General features: G+C 42.9%; 1 protein-coding gene across 1 annotated transcript in view; it reads left to right on the top strand.

The window, feature by feature from the left end:
• The window catches only part of ADAMTS19 (ADAM metallopeptidase with thrombospondin type 1 motif 19), a 1,315,906-nt gene that overhangs the window by 1,189,476 nt on the left and 99,790 nt on the right, over positions 1-26,640 (top strand). Inside the window, exons 19-21 of the mRNA XM_078675613.1 lie at positions 4,022-4,157; positions 8,170-8,374; positions 10,782-10,934. Coding sequence (XP_078531739.1) covers positions 4,022-4,157; positions 8,170-8,374; positions 10,782-10,934 — 494 coding nt within the window. The remainder of the gene's footprint in view (positions 1-4,021; positions 4,158-8,169; positions 8,375-10,781; positions 10,935-26,640) is intronic.

Below are 26,640 nucleotides of genomic sequence, written 5' to 3' on the forward strand. Positions count from 1 at the left end.
AGAAGTTGGCACAGAAGCTGGAATAGAAAATACAGAGTTTATTAAACCTAATGAGGTTAAACTACATTCACACAGCACCCTTCGGTAATGTATGAAGTAGCACACTGAATGGAAGGCGCTTGGTCCTTTTATACCCACACAGGGGCTCAAATGAAGGCGGTACAAGTACAAAATGCTGGTTTTAGGTACATATAAGGTCACACAGAAAATGCACAGTCAACAAGTGGGAGGAGCTAACAGTTGCTAATTCTGGTGAACACATCCTGACAGTTACAGACTGGGGACAGCTGCAAGGACAGCTGCAAGCTAAACTGAGCATGTGCAAAGCAAAAAAGGCTAAATATATCTTGTCTCGAGGCAGATTTCAAGAGCAGTTAACAGGAAGGTAGGACAGAGCACATGGTGAGCACATGGTAGCACAAAATGGCTGACAAATACAAAATGGTTTCCACAAAACGGACAAGATAGTCTCTAAATACAGGATGGCTTCTGCTAATGCTAACCTAATCGCTGCCAAATTACAACACCTATTTCATTCAACTGGAGGCGGGTGTGTGAAAGGGGTGGTCCAGAGCGTCCTTGAGCAGGTGCCCTACGCCCCAGACATGCCTTCGTTGGCACTGCAACCCTTCTACAAATTGACAGTTTCATGCCGGCCTGGAAATGGAGGGCTGTGGACTGTGAGGTGCTAGGGGATATGTGCCCTGGGGAGATATTATTACAAGGGAGGAGGCTATGGACTCCTTCTCTCTGGGCTCGGGTCAATACCTCCAATATATTAAAATCTCAGCCATGGCTCGGGAGGTGTGGCTGTCCTTCCCCGATGAACCACCTTGGTCCAGTACATTGACCACACTGTTTGATATGGGCCAGGGCAGTTGGCTGATTTCCCATCTATACAGGGCTCTCAGGGATGACCTACCATTAGAGGTGCTCCCACTTCAGACCAAATGGAAGACCATTATGGGGGACCCATTGTCACCTAAGTGCTGGTTGAAAGTGCATGAAGGGGTGAGGGTAGTCAACGCGCGGTTTAAACTTATACATTACAATTTCATACACCACACCTATATTAATCCACAGGTCCTGCATTGTATCTATGTCACTCGCCTGGTAAATTGTCCTTGCTCTAGGGCCCTGGGAGCTGACTTTCCCCATATGGTATGATCTTGCAGGGCCCTGGTCCCTTAGTGGCGCATTTTGATATGAAATCTCAACAGGGCCTCAGGGTTGGATGTACAGTTGGAAATCAGCCAGGTATTATTGGGCTTGCTCCCCTCTCCTTCCAAGAGTAAGCTAAGCAGGAAATATGTTCTTCTTGGCTTGGTACTGGCAAAGGGGTGTATTGCAATAGCATGGTTTAGTCAGATGCCCCTCACGTATGCAGCATGTTTGAAAGATGTTTCGGGGAGAGCGACTGCAGAAGAGGTCCAAATGAGGCACATCCATAGAAAATATAAGCTTGAGGATGGTCTGCTGGCTTGGTTTGCTATGCTAACTGGCTTTAAAGAGTTCCAGGATTCGGACACATATGGTGATGAGGCTTTGTAGAGTGGCACCTTTGCTTAGGGGTTGGGTAACTGAGATTAATGGAGACCTGGGACATGGGTCGATATGCCATGAACAGATGGAGCCTACTTATTGTGATCCCATCTTGAGAGTACCATAGAGACTTGCCACAAGTGTGGATGGGGGAGGGGGGTCTAATTTTGTTATCATGTTGGATTCAGGGACCCTTGGACTATGGACTTTTTTCTTTCCATGTCAATGTTTGTATAATTACCAATGATAATTTACATCACTCTGATGGGTCTTCTTGGCCCTGGATACCCAAGCAGAACAAAATGTCAAGATGCTCACTACAAGATTCTACCGATGCACTGTCTATGTGGTGTCCCTTTAAACCAATTAATATTTTTTTTCAAAGGATAGGTTGGTTGATGGAATTTCATAATCAGTTATCTCTGAGATGTCTAATTATAGCAATATTTCTTCATTCAAAATGCTGATCTCTAAAACAGGAGTCTTAAGTGCAGAGAGAATTTTGTAGATGATATGCCTTCTAAGCGTGAATGAAGTACTTTTCAAACATTTGTTGTAGTTAATATGGTGTTTTGAGGAGGGGAGATTATTCCCTAAATGTTAATGCTGCTCTGAAGGAACTTTGCTCAGAGGGTCCTCCCACATTGTGAAGAACTAGTGAGACATAGACAAAATAGCAAATTGCAGCCCTTTCACTAGAGCCACATTTATGTGTTATGTGCACAGATTATTTGGGAGCACTGATGAAGACCGCTAGGGGCAGCAAACTACCCTTTCCTCATCTCTGTGGCCTTAGCCTCCCATCTGCTTTAGTTTGGCCTTAGTGGCACACAATCACCTTGTGGGAAGCAGGATCAGGTATTTCATCCAAGGGTGGCAAAATATAACTTTTGACAGACAAGTTCTCCAGAATGAGGCTCTGCACTGGTATTCCTTTTTGATCCATCTAATCTTCCACCCACATCAAAGTATCAGTCAGAAGAACAGCTATCTATCTTGCTCCAGGCAGTGCAGGCTCTTTTTAATCGGAGCAATCCTGAATATGATGCAGTTTTGGGCCTTCCCACCATCATGTGTATGTAACATTTGGGCTATGATCCTGATATTTCAGCCCCAATCCTGGGTCCTGGTGAGAGGGGCTCTGTGTTTTCTAGGCCTCTTGGCATCCTGCATCCTACTCATTGACTATGCTAAGTGGCATATGCAGGCTCTGCAGTTGAATTTCAAAACACTGTTGGCCCAGCACCACAGTAACCTGTCTGATTCCAACCAGGTTTCAGAGGAGATTGCATAAGACCTGCAGTGGTGTCTCAACCATAGTTGACCTGGAGAGAAATCCCTCTCCCTGTCCCTAATAGCATAATAGGAGTAACAAACTATTACAAAGTTATCAACTCCCAAGTTGGGTTGGTAACACATTCACAAGGGGGAAGGCATCCCTGTTTGACCCCCTTCTCCTTTGTGAATGTTTGGAAATGTTTTGGGGAGTATGTAGTGGTTTAGGGGACCATTACCAACTCTCATTGAAACTTTTTTTAAAGCAGCTCATTTAATTTATGAAAAATTGTCTGCATTTAAAAAAATGTTTTACTTTATTGAAACTCAATCATAGACATGATACTGTGCTGACTCATGCAGGCCTCCATCCCTCTGATGTGTCCATTTGGAGTGAGTTGCAATCGAATCTTACCTCATGAATATTATTGATGTAGTTTGGACTGTAGCTTACACAGATTTGGAATTTTACAAACTGAATTATAGGTTGAGAGGTCGGTTTGTAAAATGTAATGCTGGTCTCAAAAAGACTGTTTGCAAATTGTGTCTGTTTTTTGCATCCAGTATTAATAGTATATCTAGCCTAGAAAGTACAGTTACATGGATATATCCCATTATCAATTTCAGTTTGTTATGTGCTCCTGAAAAGGTCAGCTGTTAACTAGTAAGGTGATCTACAATTTAAGTGCTCATTACAACTGTTGTGGTTAAACCTCATTGGTAACCTACATCCAGAATTGCTTTGACAAATCCTCCCTGGTATCTAAATTGATAAACTGTCATCGGTGTAATTCTGATACAGCTGGGTAGGGTCATAACTAAGTATTATCACACTATTACAAGTATTGTTTTGAGTAATGTGAAATGACCAAGGGGATCGTGAGCTTCGGTCTGATCCCACATGATTTTCCATTTTTATTGCCACAATTCCCCACGCATATTTTGCAATGTTATACCTGGAGAAATGTGTGCAGGTAAAATAACTTTGTAGTGTAGTACTCTGTACATCTCCTGACACTGGCAGTGGTGGAAATTCAGGTTTGCGCCCAAATTGAGATTTATGGGAAATTTGTAATGAGCATTGTGGAATGAGTAAAATTAGCAATTTTACCCTCTACCTTGATTGTGCTGAAGTATTAATTAGAATGTTCTGTTCGATTACTGATTTTTTTTTTCTTCTGTGCTATATTTTATTTTATGTTAGGAGAACGGAAAACGACACTATCATGTACAAAGATTATGAATAAGAATATCAGCACTGTGGACAACAAAAAATGCAAAGACTTGACAAAGCCTAAACCACAGATCCGTAAATGCAATGAGCAGCCTTGTCAAACCAGGTGATAATAACTCTATGATTACCTACAAATAATTTTTTGCATCTTTTAGACCTTAATTTCTTCCTGCCTCCCATTTTTCTCTAAATATTTCCTTTAATTCTTTCTCTCCTTATTTCACTCTCTTATCTCTTCATTCTGCTTGCTCTTTCTTCTACAAGAAGGATACCGCGGCAGACCAAAGGTATACACAGTTGGGAATATTTACAAAATACATTTTAATAACAGTGACAAGAATCCTGTGCACACGTTAAGCGAGGTGTATACATGTATCATGCTTAATCAAAAGAACACAATAGGTAGTAAATGGAACAAAGTGGACACGATAGAAAGTCTTTTTGTTCTTCAAAGGATTGTATTTGGCTTCCTTTGTTGAAAGGTAATTTCAAAAGCAAATGACCAGCCGACATGTGTTTCGTCAAGCGGGCAAGGAGCCTGTGACTCTACAGGGCGGCCAGCCCCTTAGGAAGACAAGACCCGTCTCTCCGCTGCCATATCCCAGGCATTAGCTGGTTTGAGACGGATGTACCCGCCCGTCTCTGAGTCCACTGTGACTCACTATCGCTGATTCTTTCAACCCAGACCCCAGACGCAGGGTCAGAAATATCACCGGCTACACGGACCATTACCCCATTTGTGCTTACAGCCCTGTAAAGAGTCACGGGCTCCTTTATAAGCAAAAAGTAATTGTCCTCCTTCCACTAGCCTGATTTTAGATTTTCACTAGTTTTTTTTCTCCAAAGTCAGGCAGTTGTTTGCCAAGTTTATTAAGACCCATCTGGATTGACCAAGCAATACACTGCAATGGACTTTTACTGTGCACGTTCATTAGATGACCACCAATGGCCTCTCCGAATTGATAAGCCATTCAAAATGCTAGAAGAGATGGGTCCAGCAAAAAATGTCTCCATACACGAGGACTCTCTCATCAGACACTCCACCCCTAAAACTTGTGCACAAAGGGGTGAAGGCTCATTTACTAATGGGCAATTTAACCAGCTCTTGGATAAAATATGTATGAATGAATTCAATTATTGCACAGCTATTTAGAAACTATTCGATTTAAATAGAAGAATTCAATATTTAAAATAACAAAGTGAGTAAAAGAGGAAACATTAAATCTAGATGGTTTGGTCGATAATAAAGTTGGCATTCACATTTAATACTTTAGTGGCCAAAAATACTTGAAAAAGATTGGCTTTAGCTGAGGGGGTGGTTTGATCAGTCAGGCGTCAACAGCAGTGTTAATTGAACGGATATTAGTAGTAGAGAATAAGGTTTTAGTAAATGGTGGCATTTATCCAAAAAACTGCCACAGACACGGAATATGAGATAGGTTTTCACTCCAGCCTCCCCAAGAGCAAGCAGTCACCAAACATCCTTTTGTATTCGGACCACCCTTGCCTGAATTCCATCAGTGGAATCAACATTAACCCGAATCTAAAGAATTTACTCGGAGTATCTTTTGAAGGGAACAGAGAAAAAGAGGCCTGTGATTTCCAGTCAGTGTAGCCATGTAGAGTGTACTTTACTTTGTTACGATGACGTAGTGAGGCAACATCTTGTGCGTAAGAAGGCAGGTACTAGGGGGCAGATTTATGTCGGACTTGCGCCACGTTTACACCACCGTTGCGTCACGCAACAGCATCGTAAACGTGGCGCATCCCTGCGACCCATTTACAACGTGATGCATCTAGGCTGATGCGTCACGTTGTAAAGCCCTGCGCCACATGTGGGTGTTCCGGCGCAGGGTGGGCATTCCAGGGCAGATGCGCCTCGCAAAAGTGCCTGCGTGACATCTACAAGATATCACGCAGGCACTTGTGCGACGCTGCTACGTCAATTCCTTATGCCTGCTTGAAGCAGGCATAAGGACTGATGCAGCACGTTAAGTATAGGGCACACCCGAGCATTGCTGGAGTCGCGTCACGCTTGCGACGCGACTCCAGCGATGCGCCACCCTTACGTCACAAGATGCGTCACGCATCTGCCTACCCTTGCGCCACAGCGCACCGCATTGTAAATGCGGTGCATCCACCGTGACACAAGGGTAGTTTTGCGTGACGCATTTGTTCTGGCGCATCCCTGCTGATTTGCAGAGATGCGCCAGAACTCATAAATATGCTGCTAAGTCCTTTTGGCAATGTGTTTAAAGGGCAAGTAATTTAGAATGTCACTTTAGAGACAGGGAAGAGCAATGCTGTAAATATAATCCCCTAGATCTCTGCTTTCACTGAGTCTTCCAGGGCTCACCTAGCTGCGTGACAATATTTTACAAAGCTTGTCTTTGTTGCTAACGCTTGCCTGGTCAAACCAAATTCAAATCTAAGCCTGTGGTGTTTTGTTAACTGAGGTAAAGTGAAGAGATCCCTAAATACAGTGGCAGTTGATAGGGAATGGGGCGGGTGGCCTTAGGAGAGGTAGAAAATAAAAAAAAGAGAAAGACAACTTACCTGCAGTCACGTCGCAACCACCGCCTCTCCACTGTCTCAGGAAGCACCCGGGCTCTCCTAAGCCAATCAAAACGCTGCTCTGCAGCTTTGTGATTGGTTTGAGCTCCGAGGTTAGGCTCTCAGATGTGGACAAGGACCATGTGCCTGTCCCTCACCGGGCTGTGCATTACAGCCGGACAGCCGAGGCCCATGCAGGTAAGAGTGGAGGGGCCGGTTGGGGGGGAGGGTTTCGACGGACGATGACGAGAGAAAATGAATTCTTTATTTAAATTTCCCTGCATGGGCCGCTGCTGCAGCCTGCTGGGTAAGATGCAAATTGTGCAGGACTGTTTTCAAACAATCCTGTGCACTTTGGGAGTAGATACCTGTCATCTCGCAGGGCTCCTGCTCTGGCCAGCCCACCCCTCCCCGCACCTAGGAACGGAAAAATAAAATGATATTAACGTTCAGTTATTATCATTTTATTTTTCCTCTTCACTGCTCTGAAAGCAGTAGGGCGATGCTCTGCCGCCTTAGCGTAGGAGCCGTAACTGATGATAAATAGGGTACATTGGGCAAGGTTCAGCCAGGTAGCAAATTTGACTGGCGAGCACTCATGCGAACAGGTTAAAGCTGATCGGAGTTTTTCGTGAGTAATTGAATTATTCATTATACTTTCATCAGAGTAACATGGGGACTTGACTGTAAATTTTGCATTTATCGAAAATTTGAGCAGATGCTGTGTGTTCCCACTTAGTATGATGGTATTTATCACTGCCTTCTTATTTCAGCCTCTCGATAATAGTAACATAAGATATCAATGTAAATCACATACTTAACACCCTGGCAACTAACATAGAGGCATTATATTGGCATCAAGACAGTCTGACTAGTGAAAACCGTACACATTATTTCATGTATCGATGTATTCTTTATAGAACTAATATACTTATTAATTTGTTTTTCTATTGTTCAAACGTTAATTCACCCATTCATTCAATCAATCCAGTAATTGTCATTCCACCAGACTTGTAAATGATTCACAAATATCCAGTTCTAAGGTGATGATAGCACTATGAAACATGTTGAATTGTTGCACCAAGGGGTTACCTGATGTATTATTTATTTAGATTTTCTCATCTGTCATGAAAAGATATTCACTAAAACACTGTTTATGATCCGAATTAAGGGAGTGGTATGGCACAAAAATATAGATTAATTGAAGTAGCTCACCGTCCTACAGTAACCCACGATATTCTACTATCAAGCATTTTAAAGAGGTTCAGAATGTACTATAAAAATCCTGCATATCATGCAGGGCCTGGCTGTCCAGTATGTCAAAACAGCATTTACCCTGTGGGGTGAAGGCTAGGCGGTGGCCTTACACAAAAATACACACCTTTGCCCAATTCTAGTCGCCGCTCCAGCGATATATTTGGTTTGAACATTTTTGACGGGGCTCATTTTGGGTTCCTACGCATACCAAACCACAATTTCAAATATACTATATAATAGGGACATTTATTTTTTATGTAAGTACTGTAAAAGCTGAAGAATGAGATGTGTAACATGCTTGTTTGTAGATGGGTGATGACAGATTGGACGCCATGTTCTAGAACTTGCGGAAAAGGAACCCAAACCAGACAAGTGGCCTGTACGCAGCAACTCAGAAACACAACAATGATTCGCGCTCGTGAAAGGGATTGTCATGGACCTAAGCCTGCCTCTATGCAACGTTGTGAAGGACAGGAATGTATGACAGTATGGGAAGCTGGAGTGTGGTCGGAGGTGAAGTATATGGCATAATACTATTCCAATTTCTCTAAAATATAAAAACTAATGCATGCACACAAAGCCTGTTTGTTCAATCCATTATTAGACCTCCAAAGAAGCAAGCACAAGGAGAAAGGTTCTCCTGCCAGCACAGAGGTTTTATTTGCATTCTAAGTTATAATAAAGCTGAAGCCAGAACTGGTTTGTTTTGCATTAAAACAATTTATAAGATATCACAACATAAGACACTAAGAACCTTTAGTTCTGCATGCTCATAAGAAATAATTCTCATTATGTGTTTGTCTTGACTGTTGTTGCCATCACATAGTAGTTATGAGAGTGTGCAAGCCTGGGTTTTAGGGTTGTGTCTTCTTCATTATGTAATGCCAGAGACACCAAACAATCTGCAAAATTGAGCTAATCTTAGTTGTTCAAAAAGTATTATCTGCTCCCACAAAGGTCCCGATTCACACAACAAGGATCTGCGGATATTAGTGGTGAAAAGTAGGTCTTAAGGTCTGGTTTGCAAAATTGGGGATTTGAAAGACGCAGGGTTTGCTGTGGGCAAGCAGAAAAGACCCACAACTTGATTGTCCTGTGAGTATCACCTAACACGCCCAATGGAATTATCCAACCTCACTGCTCCCCTAACTCTAGTTGTAAAAGGTTTAGGTTATTTTGCAATTATATTTGAAAAAAAATACATACTTCCAGTTAATATAAAATAAAATGGGGTCAAGCAAAGTGTAATTGAACATCAACCCTTAACCCTGAAAATTGGTTATACGTGGAGAATTTTCAGCAGTGTAAGTAGGGACAATAAGAGACTGTCTAGTGATCTATAGCTGGTGTACATTTCAGAGCATAACAAATAAGATTTAGTGAACCCATGCAAATGTAAGGCATATAACTGCAAAGTGCATATTTATGTATTTGTAGAGGGATCTGCCCCTCAATGGCAAGAACATAAGATTTTTTCTAATTGCCTTACAATGGGGTCTGTATAGTCTGAAAAGAAGATCCATACTCTGCCGTGAAGGTAGAGATCTCCCTATGGTAAGGCATATAGAAATGTAAAAAAGTGTATTAAACCTGAAACCCATTATCGAAAATATTTTTAGGTAAGTATTAATGTAAAATAATGTAATGTATTTATTTTAAATCAAGAACAAAATAAAAACTCAACAACACTCTTAACTTAATTTGATATTAAATATTTAACTAATCTAATTATAATAAGTTAAAATATTTTTTTTTAAATATATTGTTATTGATTTTATACCATGAATTCAAAACAAAGAGAGTCACAGTTATCAATCATTGTACAGCATAGTTATCTACCAATCAGGTGCAGTTACCAAGATAGGCCCCGACATTAGTCATTATCTTCCAAAGATTGTGCCATTCTCTGCTGCATCTTCATCTCCACTGTTGGGGAGGTACACAAATCCAAACGGGATTCATTCCACTTGCCCTATTTCTTGTCCCATTTCTTTGGGCACCCTCTGGACTTAAACACCTCCTTCTCAGTTATCATACACTTGTCCAGTTCCTTTGCCCATACCCTCGGAGACGGCTGATCTGCCAGTCCCCATTTCCTAGCAATCTCGCATTTCACCAGAGTATATCCCAATTTGGTCAGCTGTTGTTCCACCTCTGTAAGGTCTGTCCCTTCCCAGACATTAAGTAGCCTAAGTTGTGGTGTGAGAGTAAGAAAATAATATTTTTAAAATAATTATTAAAATAAATCTCACCTAAAGTAAAATGTTTAGATTTACTTTTAAATATTCAAACTACACATAGATATGAATTAAAATGATTATTATAAAATAATATTTCTCATTAAATTATGTTTTTAACATCAAATTAATTTAGAAATGTATTAAAAAAATATAAATAAGTACATTTAATTTAATTGACCATTATTACTAATAGGTCACTTTTTAGGTCCTTGACACCATTTCTTTCCATGTGAGGGTGTTATAGTATCATGTGTGGCACTGGACCTACTAGCTCCTTTTTGGCAGTAGTAACTTACACTTGGAAATTTGTCTTGAGGCATATAAATCTACACGTTTGAGTCACTTTAGCACTCCTAAATGTTGCAAGTCAAAGCTGCTAAAGTTACTCAAAAGTGTACAAGTGTAAGTTACCTTTGTGAATTACTCCGTGGGTGTTTTCATAAACATTCCCATTGATATTTCTCACCCAAATACACACCAAATGTGCTTAAACAAAATATAATAATTTCAAATTCCCAAACCATTGAAAAACCTTTTGTATCTGGTGCCTAGCATTTGAAAAGTTGCAAAGCTACAGGTTGTTCTTACAGAACCAAGAGTCCTAGTACTCAAAGATGAAGCTGCAATTATACAAAGTAATCGCAGTGGATGATTTGTAATCCTTCTGTTTTTGTGTTTAGTGCTCTTTGAAATGTGGCAAGGGGGTACGGCACCGCACAGTCAGGTGCACTAATCCACGGAAGAAATGTGTTTTGTCCACAAGGCCGAAAGAAATGGAGGACTGTGAAGATTACTCCAAATGTTTCATCTGGAGAATGGGAGACTGGTCCAAGGTAATCTTCAGCAGACTTTGATTGGAAAGATAATTTGATTTGGAACCCTGACAGTACGTTGTATAGTTCCACGTGGATTTGTTGCCTTTTGAGTGCTAACTCGAAATGAACCTTACCTTTGCTCATCTCAATTTATGGGAGTGAATTGTGAACTGCTAATGAGACATTCTTTATAAGCCAAATGTCATGTCATGTTCAGTTCCATTTTGTATAGTTGCAGAGGTTACAAATTCTGATTTTCAATACTAGAGGAGGTGTCACCTCAAAGAAAGCTTCACTACCCACCACATTGATGGATTCACTCTATACTCTAGACTCGAGGTTAAATACGTAGGCCTCTTTCTGAGTTGGCCAGTACTATTGAACAAGTCTCTCAAGTTTTTAGCGCACAATTTGAAATTACAGGTGTTTGAAGTTTGTGTACTTCTGAGATTTCTACCCATTCATATTTCAGCATGTATGGAGAAAATAAGTCAACAAGAGGGAGATCTTGGAACTCATGTGTTCTTCCACAGGTTATTCCTCAGTTTCACCTCTGTATTCACTGATACTTCTGTCATGAGTTAAAACTCAGGTGCGTACTGGGTTTACTAAAGGGTACATTTCCTGAATTATATTTTCATTAAACTCGGAACAAGGCCTTTATGTTTTGTCTCGGAATCTTACTTTGAAAACATCATCACCCTGGAGTGAATTTTACCCAACTACAACTTGGCAATGCAAATTATGATGTGAGTTAGAAGTAGGAAAATGATGAGTTTGCCCATCACGCGTTCCAATTACGGCCAGTGTCAATGCTTTCAAGAGCGAAGAATTAACAAATAAGTATTGAAACTGTAACGTTTCACTGTTTTAAGTAGTAACCGTTCAGCAAACATTAGAAATAATAAGCAACAAACTATTTCCACTCCTCAAAGCAAAAAAAAAATCCCCCTTATAGTTTGATCATGTTCAACAAGATGCATAGAAGTGTCATTCACTTCCCTGCTTCTAGGTAGAAATGGGGACATCCACTTCCACCAGTCCCACTGACTTTATAGCGGGTCTCTTCTTACATATATTCATGATAAAACCTTGTTGTGAGAAAGTTGTTCATTAGTTGGGGTGGAATGACAACAACAAGTACAGCAGACACTATCTTGTTAGGCTCAGTTAAAGGTTTCAGTAATTGTAACCTGAGCTCTGTCCCCGGTAGGTATGGCAATGAGCAGACTGGATTAATTTATGTATAAGCGTTTAGAAGTATCAAACAATTAAAAAGTCAGAAACACAACAAAACATAATCCCACTCTAATTTAAAAAAAGGAAGTACAATTTAATGAACAAAAGGACACCAAAACAGAAAAAATCCAGCTAGGGGAACTACAGATATTAATTTTTAAAGTTTTAGATGAAAATAGCGCAAAAAAAAGTGCAAAGCCCCAATGGCAGTCAATGATCACAGTAGACAAGAAAATGGATATTATTTGAAGATGACTGTGATGGACTGACTGTGATTAACACACTTAGGGCCCGATTACGATGCAGTAAGAAATGGCTCCGACCGTCGATCAGAGCCATTCTTACCACATCATAATCTCCTGTTTGGAATAATTTCAGACTGACCAATTTTGATGGATTGGGTCAGAAATTATTCAAAACAGGATTTCCGAGTGGCTTACGATGGGCTTGGAGAGCCGTCCGCCATTCGGAAGGCCTTCAGCCATCCCTCGATTGGCTCTTTCTGGCTGAGGAATTACGATGACAGTTTCCCACTGCCTTTTTGTGCTGGCCTTTCCGACACAGAAATTCATTGGGGAACTGTGATTGGGGGCCCTCAGCAGGGCACCCATGGGTGGGGGGCTCCTCTGGTGCCTCCCTTTTGATCCCTGCACCTGGTGGCAAGCACCTTGAGGTGCCTGCCACAGGGTGCAGGGGTGAAATGCACCTCTGCTCTTTGCTATGAGAGCATGCATTCTGTTCGGAATACATGCTCCCATAGGAAAGGGAACAGGGTTCGGTCACATCCTAATAGCTGCGCTGAAACCGAAAACAGGAGGTCATTCGGTTCCATTTCCAGAGTGATGTCAGACGGACTCCAGTCTGTCCAATTTCGCAATCGGGCCCTAAACAGGTTTGGCCCAGTCAGAGAGTTTACACTGTGACTTTGTCTTTTTTCTGGAAGTCAAAATCCTTCAGTGGAACAAGGCAGCAGGCAGTATCCAAGGAAGTCCTTGCACAGTTGGATGCGCATTGCGCAACGTAGCGCTGAAGCCTCTGATTTTGAAGGGAATTGCTCTGAGCGGAAAAAAAATCAGATTTCACACTCAAAGAAGTCCTCTCACCAGTCAGATACTTTTGGGGCCTTCCCCTGGTCAAGATTTATCTATTGGACTTATCTCTTTTTGAAGCTTTGAATCCTTCAGCTGGGCAAGGCTGCATCTGTATCTGACACAGAGTTGTATAATGCAGTAGCGGCCTGCATGGCTCGTGGGTGGCAAGGCACGGGTGAGCACAGGGGTTATGTGGGCTCACAATTGTGGAAGAGTGCACATTAAAAAATACAAAAAATTAAAAACGTAACTTACCTTGCTACCGGGTCCCAAGTCTCTGCTCTCCTCAAACCCAGGCAGGCCCCACTGACCAATCACAATGCTGCAATGCAGCGTTGTGATTGGTTTTGAGCGTCCTGATTCAATGCTCAACCAGGGAATGGGGGCCTGGGTTTGTTCTCCATGCAGGCTGTAATGTAGCCTGCATGGTGAACGGGGAAAGTGCGCATGACTGGTTTGGGCGGCACGAGAGGGCCGGCCAACAGTCATTGCGCAATTAGTAGTGGGCAAGCCACTTCTGCCCTGCTCCAAGAGCAGAGCTAGCAGAATAAATATTTAATATTGCTTCCCAATTTTTCTCTTCAGGCCACCCAGACTTGCTACATGCCCTACCTTTAAGTGCCATGCACCCTGCCTTGTGAACTGCACGGCATATAATGATGACTTATTAATATTTAGAAAGATTTTTTTCTCCTGTCAAAAAAAGATAATTTTGACAGGTCGGGTACATGTTTTAAATTGCAACAGCCAGGCTAAAGTGGTAGAGCTGGAGTCATGTTTTACCTGGTCACACTAGAAGATCTCACAGTGGTGAAGTATTCCACGGGTGACATTTACCTTTCTCTTCCTTGGGTGCATTTTGGGCACCATATATTCTGTCCTTGTAGGAAAGTCAAATATTCCAATTCGATGTTAGCCAATTTCAACATGTTTTTGGGGTCAGAGCACATGCATTGGGCCTGGTTAGCAGTGTCACAGAACACAAAGTAAAAAAAACAGAAGAATCCGTCCACAACAAATGGGGCTGACCACTCAAAAAGAGGCACTTTCTCTCATGTAGCATTCCACCCACTTGAAGTTATTTGAACCTTTTTATTATTTGATCCGGCTTGGAGCTCGAGAAGAGGCAAGTCACACCCGGAGACACTGGCAGGAGACTTCGCTTCTAATTTGAAGAGTCGCGCTGTTTAGATTCAATGCAGCTCCAATCGGAAGAAGTACAGAGCACGCTACACCCCGACGATCCGCGTCGGAAAAGTAACATAAAGAACCACATCAAATCAACCGACTCCTAGTGCCTGAGATCCTGCCATATTAGACATAACCTGTGACTCCAGGAAGCGTAATTAACTCACAAAACAGCCAATCCAATGACCACATGACGCCTTCTTGCTAAAACCGAACTCACCTCTCTCCCTTAGTTAAACATGTGACTTTATTGATCATTGGTTGATCTACAAAGCAGCCTTGTTTTTGGTCCTGAGGAGAACCCCACAAAACTTAAAGGGTTACGAAACACGTGGACCCTCTTTTGTTTATCAAACAATTGCTCTGTTGTGACAGATAGGGCTGGCTTTGCGGTGTTGAAACTGTGTTTTGAATTGATTAACTTTATTCAAGAATTTGCGCACATCCAAGCCTGTATATGTATGTAGGGATTCCTTGCCTGTAATTACCGGAGCAGTGTTTGGAGAGCTGAGGAGGGAGCCGAGGGAGCCTGCTGTCGTTTGCCTGCTTCTTGTCTGCTTCTGCCGCCGGACCCGCTTCGCGGGTCCCGCTTCGCGGCTAGGAGCGGTTTCCTGGCACTTGGAAGGGGCTTGCTAGTTGAACTTAAAACCGGCAGGGCTGCGAGTGTGTAGCGGTGGACTCCAAGCTCCAGGAGTCCCCGCGCGCCCGTGTCCACCTGGGCTGCTCTCCCTGCCGGCTCCGCCCCCACCCGAAAGGATTTAGCAGCGTCCCGCTTTGCCAGCGGCAGATTCCTTGCCTGTAATTACCGGAGCAGTGTTTGGAGAGCTGAGGAGGGAGCCGAGGGAGCCTGCTGTCGTTTGCCTGCTTCTTGCCTGCTTCTGCCGCCGCAACTCGCCGGACCCGCTTCGCGGGTCCCGCTTCGCGGCTAGGAGCGGTTTCCTGGCACTTGGAAGGGGCTTGCTAGTTGAACTTAAAACCGGCAGGGCTGCGAGTGTGTAGCGGTGGACTCCAAGCTCCAGGAGTCCCCGCGCGCCCGTGTCCACCTGGGCTGTTCTCCCTGCCGGCTCCGCCCCTAGAGACCAATTAGCCAGCAACAAAAGGGAAGCATCATCCCCGCTGCGCGGGAGCGCGCGGGAGGGCGCTGGGAGAAGCCCGGGACAAGGGCGGGACCGTTTGTGGCCGTCCGTGACCCGGAGTGACCGGACCGGGCTACCCCTCTAACCTGTGAGAGTCTCCTTCTATAAGGACTATGGCTGGCAGAGACAATAGGATCAAATCCTCCTTAACTGGTAGCCTGTCAACCGCCGGAGGTATGGAGAAATTCCTCATAAGGGCTAATAATATTATAGATAAGGAGATAGTCATACTGGAAAAACGTTTGTCAACTGAACTTACCTCTCTGAAACGCTCATCCTTAGGACCCCTTGCTAACGCTAAAACGCCCAATAGAAATAGCGACCAGTCTGCTATTACGGAGACAATATCCCCGCCTAGAGAAGATCCCGGCTCCATGGCTACCTTGGTTACCACAACTGACATTGTGGCCGACCTTAACTGTGTCCCCATAAGCAATAATGTCTCCCTCTTATCCCACCTTGATGTGAGTACTACAGAGAATAAGAGCCAAGGGGAAAGACAGGGTGCTGTGAGGAAACGGAAAAGAGTGTATAACAAGAAAGAAACTAAAATGGGAAGAGCTGTAAAATCTGCTAAAGTGCAGGAGGTGCCACCCAAGACCACTATTAACCCCCCTGACGCCCACCTCCCGAACAGAGAAATATCTATGGAATGGGCCGTGGCCATATTTAAATCAATTATATCCCCATTAGAGGCTAAACTGGATAGGCTTTGCTCCAGAATATCTAACGTAGAGAAAACATCTGCCTCCATTTTAGCCACCCTTGGTAACCTCCAGAGCCAACATATCCCTCCAACCATTATAACTCCCCTGATCACCGCCCCTCCCAACTTGCACTAGAATCAAGTAAATATCCCCCCGCTGAATACCAATATACCAACCCATATTCTCCCTCAGTCTAATAATCCAACAGCCGATAATGTGGCGAGCCAACTACCAAGCCAACCCAATCCACCAGCCCATACGGTTGAGGGAAACCAGGGAGCATCGAGTGAGGTATACAATACCCCTAGACCTAGATGGCCTGATCTTCCACCGGAGGCTAATCGGCTTACTGTCATTCTAGCCGGAGTTCCACCACTAGAAACAGGGGAATCGGAAACCTTTAGCTCCCTGAAAAATAAAATAATAAAATGGCTCAACTGGAATAGACCACTACCGGGCCACTTACACAATGAAATCATTATGGCCAGGAGGGTTTCCTGGATAGGCAAGACCCCTAAAAACATCAATGGGGACTGCCTAACCATTAGTTTCAGAGACCCCCGCACAGTATCTCATATATGTGCAGGTTTCAATAGATCCTTTGATTCAACCATCCAGACCCCCCCTGTTTCCTATTTCTTTCCACCAACTGATATCCGTTACCAGCCGAGAAGAGGGGATTGGACCGTTGTGGAACGGAGGCGTAGGCAACGAGCATACGATGCTGGACCACCTAGACAACCTCAATACGCACCCCAATTCCACCCCTTTACGGATCATAACCACTTTGGTTGTTTGGATGGCCTAGAGGGAGTCGACTGACTACACCCCGTCTCTTCCTTCTCCGTCTCCCCCTCCTTGGAGCAGACCCATGTCCTAGTTAATTTTGATGTCTTACATACGGTTCATTTACCAACCCCTATCCCAGCTATCCCCACCAAACTGGTCCAGATTCCACCTGTTACAATCCCTACTTTACAATGCTCGGTAACCAGACCCACCACTCCTACCCTAGTTACCCCCACTGAACCGGACCTGATCCCACCAGATACGACCCATACTACACCTTTTATCCCAACTACCCACTTTAATACAGTACAGGACCAAAGGCTAAAGGGATTTTTATTGGCGAGCTGGAACATTGCTGGGTGGCGGCAAAAAGTTTCAGCCTTGGGTTGGAGGGAACATATTGTGGATTTTGACATTTTATGTCTGCAAGAAACGTGGTCAGTGGAAGATATTGTTTATGATGGTTTTGTTTCATACAACTGTAATGCGGTGGAATCTGCAATGGGGAGGGCCAAAGGGGGATTACTGATTTTATTGTCTGTACACCTCCCCATACATGTAAGGAAAAGTCACATAGTGGGGTCCCATTCGCAAATTCTGGAATTATTAGTAGGCAGGGACAGAAATCTATTGCTGATTAATCATTACAATAATACCTTTGACCCTTCTAGTACCACTGTAGTAGACGAACTCGAATCTGTTCTGGACTCCATTCTCTGCAATTCGGTGGTATCGTATGACATTGTTTGGGGGGGAGATTTTAACATCAGAACTTGCCCCCTCTCATATTCAACTACATGTGGTTACGATGGTGAAAATGGGGAGAATTTACTACACTTTTTACACTCTCCATATGGCACCTCCCTTAACAACCTGATGTTAAAACTTGATGTAATCATCCACCAACATGCCCCTGACAATGAGGGTAACCTGCCGCCAACCTTCACGGGGAGAAACACAACCTCTATTATTGATTTTTTGATCATCTCCAACCGGGTAGCTCCCCATTGTTCGGTCCCACAGATCTTAGACCTCGGTCTGAGTGACCATAATGCTCTTACTATGATCTTATACTGTGAGCACCATAGGGATGTATTTTCCGGCAGGGTTGTTGACGACATTATCCCATGCAGACCAAATGGGACCCGCATCAAGTGGTGTGGGGAAAAAGCAGAGAATCTACATTGTAGGGTGGTGAAAGCTGGTCTAAATACGCTACTTAGCTGCCTTGATATGGAAGCTCCCCCAGACCAATCTGTAAATAACTTTGAGAAGTTGGGTGCCATAATTAAGCAAACCCTCACTACAAGGAAGGCTAAAACTAGACGGGATACACAGGGTTGGTTTAACCAAGCATGTACAAGGGCACTAAAAGCCCTTAAACTTGCCCTTTCCACAACTCCGAGAGACAGGGAAGCGGTTACATCTCTGAGGGCCAATTATAAAAATGAGCTCAAAATCAGGAAACAAGAACTAAGAGAAATAGCCTGGGAAGACCTGAGCAAAGCTGCAGCTCTCCGGGACAGCAAACTATTCTGGAGTACCATCAACAGCCCCTTCCTGCAAAAAGAGGAATTCCCTGTCCTCACTGCCCAAGTTAGCGAAGATGGTTGGGTGTCCCACTTCTCAGGGATCTTTGATCCTACTGGAGAGCCCAATGACATTTTTAATTCTATCTGTATTACCCCAGTTCAAACTCCGAGAATTACGATCCATGAGGTGGATATGGCAATAATGAATAGTAAAGGGGGAAAGGCTCCAGGCCCAGATGGGGTACCAATCGACCTATACAAATTTGATCCAGCTCTCTGGAGCCCATTATTGACCATAGCTTTTAATGCTGCTATGGATAACAGGACTCCCTCTACTTGGGGTGAATCCATTATTATCCCAATTTATAAGAAGGGGGATAGAGGAGAGGCCAAAAACTACCGCCCTATCTCCCTTCTGGATTCCTCACTAAAAATCTTGAGTAGGGTCCTGTTAGCACGTTTGGAAGATTGGGCCTTAGACAACCATATTCTTGCCCCATCCCAATATGGCTTCAGAAAGGGCCTTGGTACGATTGAACAATGTATCAACTTGAACCTTTTAATTGGGAAGTATACCAAGGCCAAGCCGGGATCACTATTTTTGTGTTTTGCAGATCTTTCAAGCGCCTTCGATCTGGTCGATCATGCCCTGTTATGGACAACTCTATTGGGTATGGGAGCCCCCCCTGAAATTATTCATTTTTTAGCAACACTTTACTCAAACTTATCTGCCCAAATCCGCTATGGTCCAGAGGGGGAGTGCACCCGAAAGATTAGTGTAAGATCTGGCATCCGGCAGGGATGTGTATTGGCCCCGTTGCTTTTTTCGCTCTTCATTAACTCGGTTGAGCAAGAATTAAAGCAAATCCATGCCGATGCCCCACAAGTAGGAGGCACCCCTATACCGGTACTACTCTATGCCGACGATACGGTTTTATTGTCCAGGACACCTATAGGCCTCCAAAAACTGATGGACGGGTTCTATGATTTTATACAGAGAAGGAAACTTAAAATCAATAATTCCAAAACGTTTGTCATGGTGTGTGGGAAAAAGCTGAAACTTTTTAAACCCTTCTGTTTTAAGGAAAACCATATTGAAATTGTTACCAATTTTTGTTATTTGGGTGTTACTTTTAATGACAGAGGATCGTGGGCCCCAGAGGAGATTAATGTCAAAGCAAGGATGGGGAAAGCCTCCTTAGGCGTCTTCCGCTTTGCCTCTAAAGTAGGAAGCCGCCGTATTGCTGATATGCTGACTATATTTAACCACAGATGTACCTCGATAGCATTGTATGGTTCGGGGGTGTGGGGACACTGCAATGCCAGGGCCCTGCAAACCGAAGAAAACAAGTTCATCAAACGGTTGCTTTGTCTTCCCTCCTCGGCATCTACTGTTTTAACTCATTTGGAACTAGATTTGGATTACCTGTCGGATTTTACCGGACTAAGGCGATTGCTGGTTTGGAAATCCATTTTTACCAAGACGGAAACTGCCTTTACCAAAGATATCATCAAGGACTGCTTACTCTTGGATAAAGTTTTAAGTATACCATGGTTAAAATATGTAGTTGCGACTGTCAAGGACTTGTTTGACATGGACTTATGTAATGACCACACCTGTCTGAACTTAGTTAGTAAACAGGAACTAAAAAATGTCTATCTTAGGGCGAAATCGGATGTGCGAAGGTATGCTACCAGAGAATATTCCACACATATTTTTCACTTCTCATTGAAAGATGATAGTTGTGGTATTCCTATGTACCTCAATGTTATTCACAGACAGTCTCACCAGTTTGTCCTCTCAAGATTGAGACTAGGTATAGTTCATAATCTGGTTGCCTTCCCAACAATGAAATCTCATCCAGTTACTCCTTGTCCATGTGACGGTTTTACCAAACAAAGCACATCGCACTTTTTACTACAATGTCCATTGTATAAAGCGCAGCGCATTTGCTACCTCAAGCCTATGTTTCTTAAATATTCCATGTATACTACAGGTAACGCCATGAGGCTTCTTTTCACACTCTCAAGCCCTGATATATGTTTTTTTACTGCCACTTTTATTTTGAAATCTATTAGAGCTAGATTTAGTATGGTTTTCGTGTAAATTTATGTGCAGCAACCCGCACACCTTGTGACAAGGTCATCCCTGTATATTTTTTCATGAATCATGTATATGTAATGTTTTTTAACTGTATACTTTTATGATGTTTTTTAAACATTCGAATAAAGTTATAAACTGTGAACTGTTATTTGAAGGAAAATAAAGTCATGACATTTAACTGAATACACTTTCAAGAGATGGTGATTCACAAAAAAAACCTACCTTGTCCAATTACTGCTATTTCTGATGTGTATGGACAGATGCATAGATGTACATATGGATGGGTACCTGATCCCTTCTTTACCATTTATTTTGAATTCTGTATACATTAAGAAGACCCAATTAACATACTTTCCAAATAAAGTTGGACCGATAAGCCTTTAATTTGAATCGATTGCTGATTCAGAAACTTGCCCAGGAGTAGATTTAGAAATCTGCAAAACTCATTCATTTTCATGCATACAATTTTGACACAAAATGTATTCCTGTTAATTTTCTGCAAAGCAGACAATCTTCAGAAGTGGGTTTCTTGAATTTGCACATTCGCAAAAAATGTTTTTTTTCTAAATGGAAAACAATTATATATCTGGAGATAATATTTGGGGGTGTCCCGTTTGCCATCCCGGCCCTATAAATCTCCCCAGATGTGAATGTAGTCAATCAGTATCTCGGAATTTGCTAGAGCAGATTGCTTTCTTTTATGTCTAAGTTCAACTTGGGCACACAAAATACTATGTCAAGGAGACCAAGAGGGAGAAGACGACGAGCACTGTGTGAACAGTTCAGATGTGTGGGAGCCCTCGAATCGACATGTTCTGCAGTTTATGCAAACATGATGCTTTTATCTCTCCCCGGGGACACATGTTTCATTTAGAAATGTTCTTGGATTGCCTAGCCTGCCTTTGCTTTCTTGTTCTGGCACTCTTCCATTACCAGCATGAGGTCACAGGCTTTTTGTGAACGTCCCACTCCAAGGAGGAAAGACATAAAAAAGAGAGCTCGGTGCATTGTAATCCCTGCTTACTGATGACATGGGCTCATTATGAAAGTTCAGTACAACTCTTTTGATATTTTTACTCTCATGATTTCTTTCCCAGATTCATGTAGATCTGCCCTTCGTCTAAGCCCTGAGATGAGCTCATGTAAATGTGTGCAGCCCGAGGGAGCAGCACGCGTCTGAAGCACTTAGGAAATGTGTGTACTGAAAATATGTAACAGCTCATAGCCAATGCACGCCCTTATGTACATGGCACCTGCCCTACATGTTGTCATATTTAGATGGATTAAATAGCATTTATTTCACTTCCACTCACATTGGCTGTTGTGTAGAAAAAGGTCGCAGCTCTGTGGAGCACACGGAAGGGATGGGGTACAGAAGGAAAGCATAAGTCTCAGTGTCAATGAGCCCACTCTTCCAGCAGGACATAAGTTATGATTCACTTAATAATGTAGATATTAACACGACTGACCAGTTTTGGTCAATAAGACGTCTAAATGAAAAAAAAAACCTGGAAATGATGACATTGTTGTCATGCTTCCATTTTACCTAGGGGAAGTTCTGGTATACACATGGCTCAGTGAGCCCGACCTAAAGAGGAGACACAACAGAGGAGGGTGACCCACTTGTGCTGGTGCCCCTACATGAAGGGTTAGGGATACCACTTACCTTATTCCCCTCTCATCCCACTTTGGCAGATGGTAGCCCTCCGAGAGGTGACACTTTGCTTTGATTTGGTACCATGGAAAGCTGCTGAGATATTAGCCCTGGGAGATCTTTACCACGAGTCTTGTGTTATGTCCTTCCAGGAGTTTATGGATACATACAGTGGACAGTGGGGCAATTCTTGGCTTACCATGCGATCCAACAAACAATACACACCATTATGGAGATGAGGGGAAGGAACCGCCCGATCCCAGTTACTACATGTTATGCTTTCCTATGGGGGCACCCGCCACACGATCATGATTCTATGCCTTACAGTCCACAAAGCATGGAGATTTGAGAGAGCCAGAAGCAGGCCCCTAAGTCCTCCCTTTGGTGGCACTCACTATCTCAACAAATGGAAAATTAATTTGTAGCAAGGATGGCTCAGTAGAGGCAATTGTCTTCTGTTTTCCCACTTGATTCAAGGTCACAGCAGGAAATGATGGTCTCACCCGGGCTTGTACGGGCACAAAAGTGCCCACTCTTGGCCTTTTCTTCGCCCGGGCAAGCACACAGGTACGCCCCGTGCTGCAGTCTGCCCCCGCTGTATATATGCATCTGGCTGGCCCAAATGCTGCGGGCACCGCCTCCTGTGGGAGAGAGTGTTCCTGGGACTTAGAGACCTCGCCTCCGAGTCCAGGTGTATGCAGGGAAATTCACGTTGGCTGTGGTGTGTAATGAAGTGGGAGCTGCCTATCTTCCACTGCTGATTTTTTCAGTCCTAATCATTTGTTGAACTTTACTATGGCTGCTGTTATTGTTTGGGTACCTATCTGACAACTTATTAACATATGCGCTCACATGTAATTTTGACATTTATCTTTGTCTATAGGTTTTGGGAATACATAAATGTAATATTCCTTGACTATTATGGCAGCAACCCCAATCTGAGTTATTCAATCTCTCATAACGTTTAAAAAGGGGCTGTTTTCTATGGATAGCAACATTTAAAAGTGAATCTGAATCTGCCTTCCTGGATCCTACATCTACAAATAGTAAATCCCTGATATTTGCTATGGGAATTCTCTTATATACTGTTACATACGTCAGATTCTTTTAATTTTAGACCCCTGCCCTATTTAATGTGTTTAGAAATAGTGCTTTTTTTGTGCAGTGGGAATTTGGGGTCACCCACACTATCATGTGATTCTGAGGGCATTTTGCAGAATGTGTTTTTTCTTGCATACTGTCTTGCAATTTAGGGTCATACATAGAGATTAAAATTGGTACCGAACTTCTATGGCTGGGCCTAGTGCCCACAACAGGAAACGCCCCAAAATGAAATAAGGAAACCCAAGATGTCACCTTGCAAATTGACCCATTCTGGTGATGTGGCTAGCTGCTATATTTGGGCCCGGGCTCCACCAGCACCACAGGGAACTACTACTAAACCTAGGTATTTCTGAAAGTAGACATCCCGGGGAGTCTAGAGAGGCATAACTTGCACGTGTCCCATATGTTTTTCTTACCCAAAATACCCTGGAAACGTCAAACCTTTGCTAAAATCATGGACATCGTTTACAGTTCAAAGAGGAAAAGCACTAGAATATGCAGGGATCCACAGCTTTCCCTAAATTCCACAGATGAAAATGTAACCTCCCTTGTTGTCTAGGCATATCACCTGCAACAGGAAAGGCCCCAAAATGAGCAAGAAAACATCAGGGGTTTGCCTTTCAAATTCACCCATTCTGACAATGATGGCCCGGGCTCCACCAGCACCACAGGGAACTACTACTAAACCTAGGTATTTCTGAAAGTAGACATCCCGGGGAGTCTAGAGAGGCATACCTTGCACGTGTCCCATATGTTTTTCTTACCCAAAATACCTTGGAAACGTCAAACCTTTGCTAAAATCATGGACATCGTTTACAGTTCAAAGAGGAAAAGCACTAGAATATGCAGGGATCCACAGCTTTCCCTAAATTCCACAGATGAAAATGTAACCTCCCTTGTTGTCTAGGCATATCACCTGCAACAGGAAAGGCCCCAAAATGAGCAAGAAAACATCAGGGGTTTGCCTTTCAAATTCACCCATTCTGACAATGATGGTAGCTGCCATATGTGGCCTCAACTCTGCTGGCACCCACAGAGAAGTACCAAGCCCAGATATTTCAGATCATTATACACCAAGGGGAGCGAGGGTGGTGTGACTTATGTGGATCCCACCGCATTTTTTCTTATCCAGAATCTCTTCCAAGAATCAAACTTAGGCTAAAATGGTGGATTTCCCCTCACATTTCTGTGAATGAAAGTTACGCCTCTCCAAGGATCCACATGATTCCTGCCACCGAGCCTTTCCACATCTCTCCCAATAAAAACAGTATTTCACTCGTGTACCTGAAACTGTTGCCTTGAACGGGAACCTGTCAAAACTTGGACCATGTGATGAAGGCCTCTGACCCTTATGTGCAATACTATAGTCTGAAACATGTTGGCAGCCATGAGGACGTATGACCATTAGTACTTACTAGATATCCCTTTCTGTATTTTTAATCTTACCTAGGATACCCTCAATAAAAAGAGATTTCTTTTGAAATAGCTTAACGTAATTTTATAAACCTGGATCCCTTCGTCTATGCTATATCTCTTTCTTAAGAACTCCCTCAGACCTCAAAGAAGAGGTTGAGTCTGTCCAAGCAGTGCTATCATGCCGAGATGGGGTACCGTTATCTACGATGAAGCATGAAACAATAGAATATGTGAGGTTTCCTTATCCTGAAACTTCTGTTTTCGTTGGGATAAGAATCCGTATGTTTTTTTCTTTTTTTTTTTTCTTTTTTTTTTAGAATTTCCTCATTTGCCACCTCGCCACCCATAACTTCAATCTTAAACCACCACTGGGCTTTTTATCTCATAGGCTGGTTTAGAGTAATGGGGCATAGACATCACCTATTCTTGAGTCTGGCCTTTCTCTGAACCGCCCCTCTTGGCCACCTGACTCAACAGGTGTGTCTTCCTCCATCTCTATTTTTCATCCTGGGGTGCCATGTACCAGCGAGATAGGCACGGGCTTAATCATCGGAAATTAACACAAAGTATTCAGCCAAAACATAAAAGGAAGGGTAACCAAAATCCTCGATTTCTCTTGGAATAGTCTAAGATATCAAGCTTAGCCATATACCTCATGGCTAAAATCCAATCCATTAAACTAGGACTAAGCGGTGAGACCCATAACTTGCATATCTCTCTGCGCGCCAACAACATAGCATAGAAAATAAGTCTAACATTATTACTCATAACTCTATTTTCTAAGTCATATCTCCCCGTAATAATTAATTCTGGGCTTACCTCAATGCGTTGGTTCAGAGATTTGGAGAGAGAACTACTTACATCTATCCAGAATTGCGTTATTTTTGGACAGGAGACAAACATATGCAAATCATCCACATTCGGAGCTTTACATTTCGGACACCCAACAATTCCACCAGCTTTGAATTTGGAAAGTCTATAAGGAGACCAATATGCCCTGTGGATGGTAAACAAGAGATTTCGCCTTAGGTTTGCAGGCTTAACAATACTATATAGCATAGACATAGTTACTTGCCATTGGTTTTCCGTCGCGATCCTTGGCAAGCTCTCCATCCACAGGGTCTCTGGCAAGACAAACGGTCCATCCTCCATTTCTAATATCGTCCAATACCAAAAAGCAACTTCCTTTTTAAAGGTCTCTGTCTCCAACTTCAGCTCAAAATCATTTTCAGTCCCAATCTCTGTTTCCACATCATTAACCCAGCTTTGGATCTGCAAGTATTTATATTTTGAGAAAACCGGTCCCCACATTTGTTGGCATACACTCCATGGTATAAGTTTGCCATCTGAAAACAAGTCCTTCCACCTTTGCAAATCAGGCTCCTTTTTCAATTGTAATGCCAACGCATCTTTTGTCCAAGCTGGAGCACCGGGAGATTCCCAGATTGGAGCCATATGACTAAAATAGGGCAGTTTTACTACTTTTCTGATTTTATACCATATCTCTGCCAAATCTCGCAAAGTCTTGAGTCTCACCTTTTAAAAAAATTTAGGGTCTGAGAACTTATATAAAAAACCAAAATCGTTATATCCAGACCTTTTCAGCAAAGAACCAAACATTTCTCCAATCGGAGATTTAAATAGGGTACCCAACAGCATCCTACAGTTTTTTAAACAAAAGGCCCATGCATAAATTTGAATATCTGGGGCCGCCAACCCTCCTTTATTAAGTTTCCTCCTTAGTTTTTTCCATGAGATTCGAGA

This window comes from Lissotriton helveticus, chromosome 2_1 (genome assembly GCF_964261635.1).
Source record: "Lissotriton helveticus chromosome 2_1, aLisHel1.1, whole genome shotgun sequence".
Classification (NCBI taxonomy): domain Eukaryota; kingdom Metazoa; phylum Chordata; class Amphibia; order Caudata; family Salamandridae; genus Lissotriton; species Lissotriton helveticus.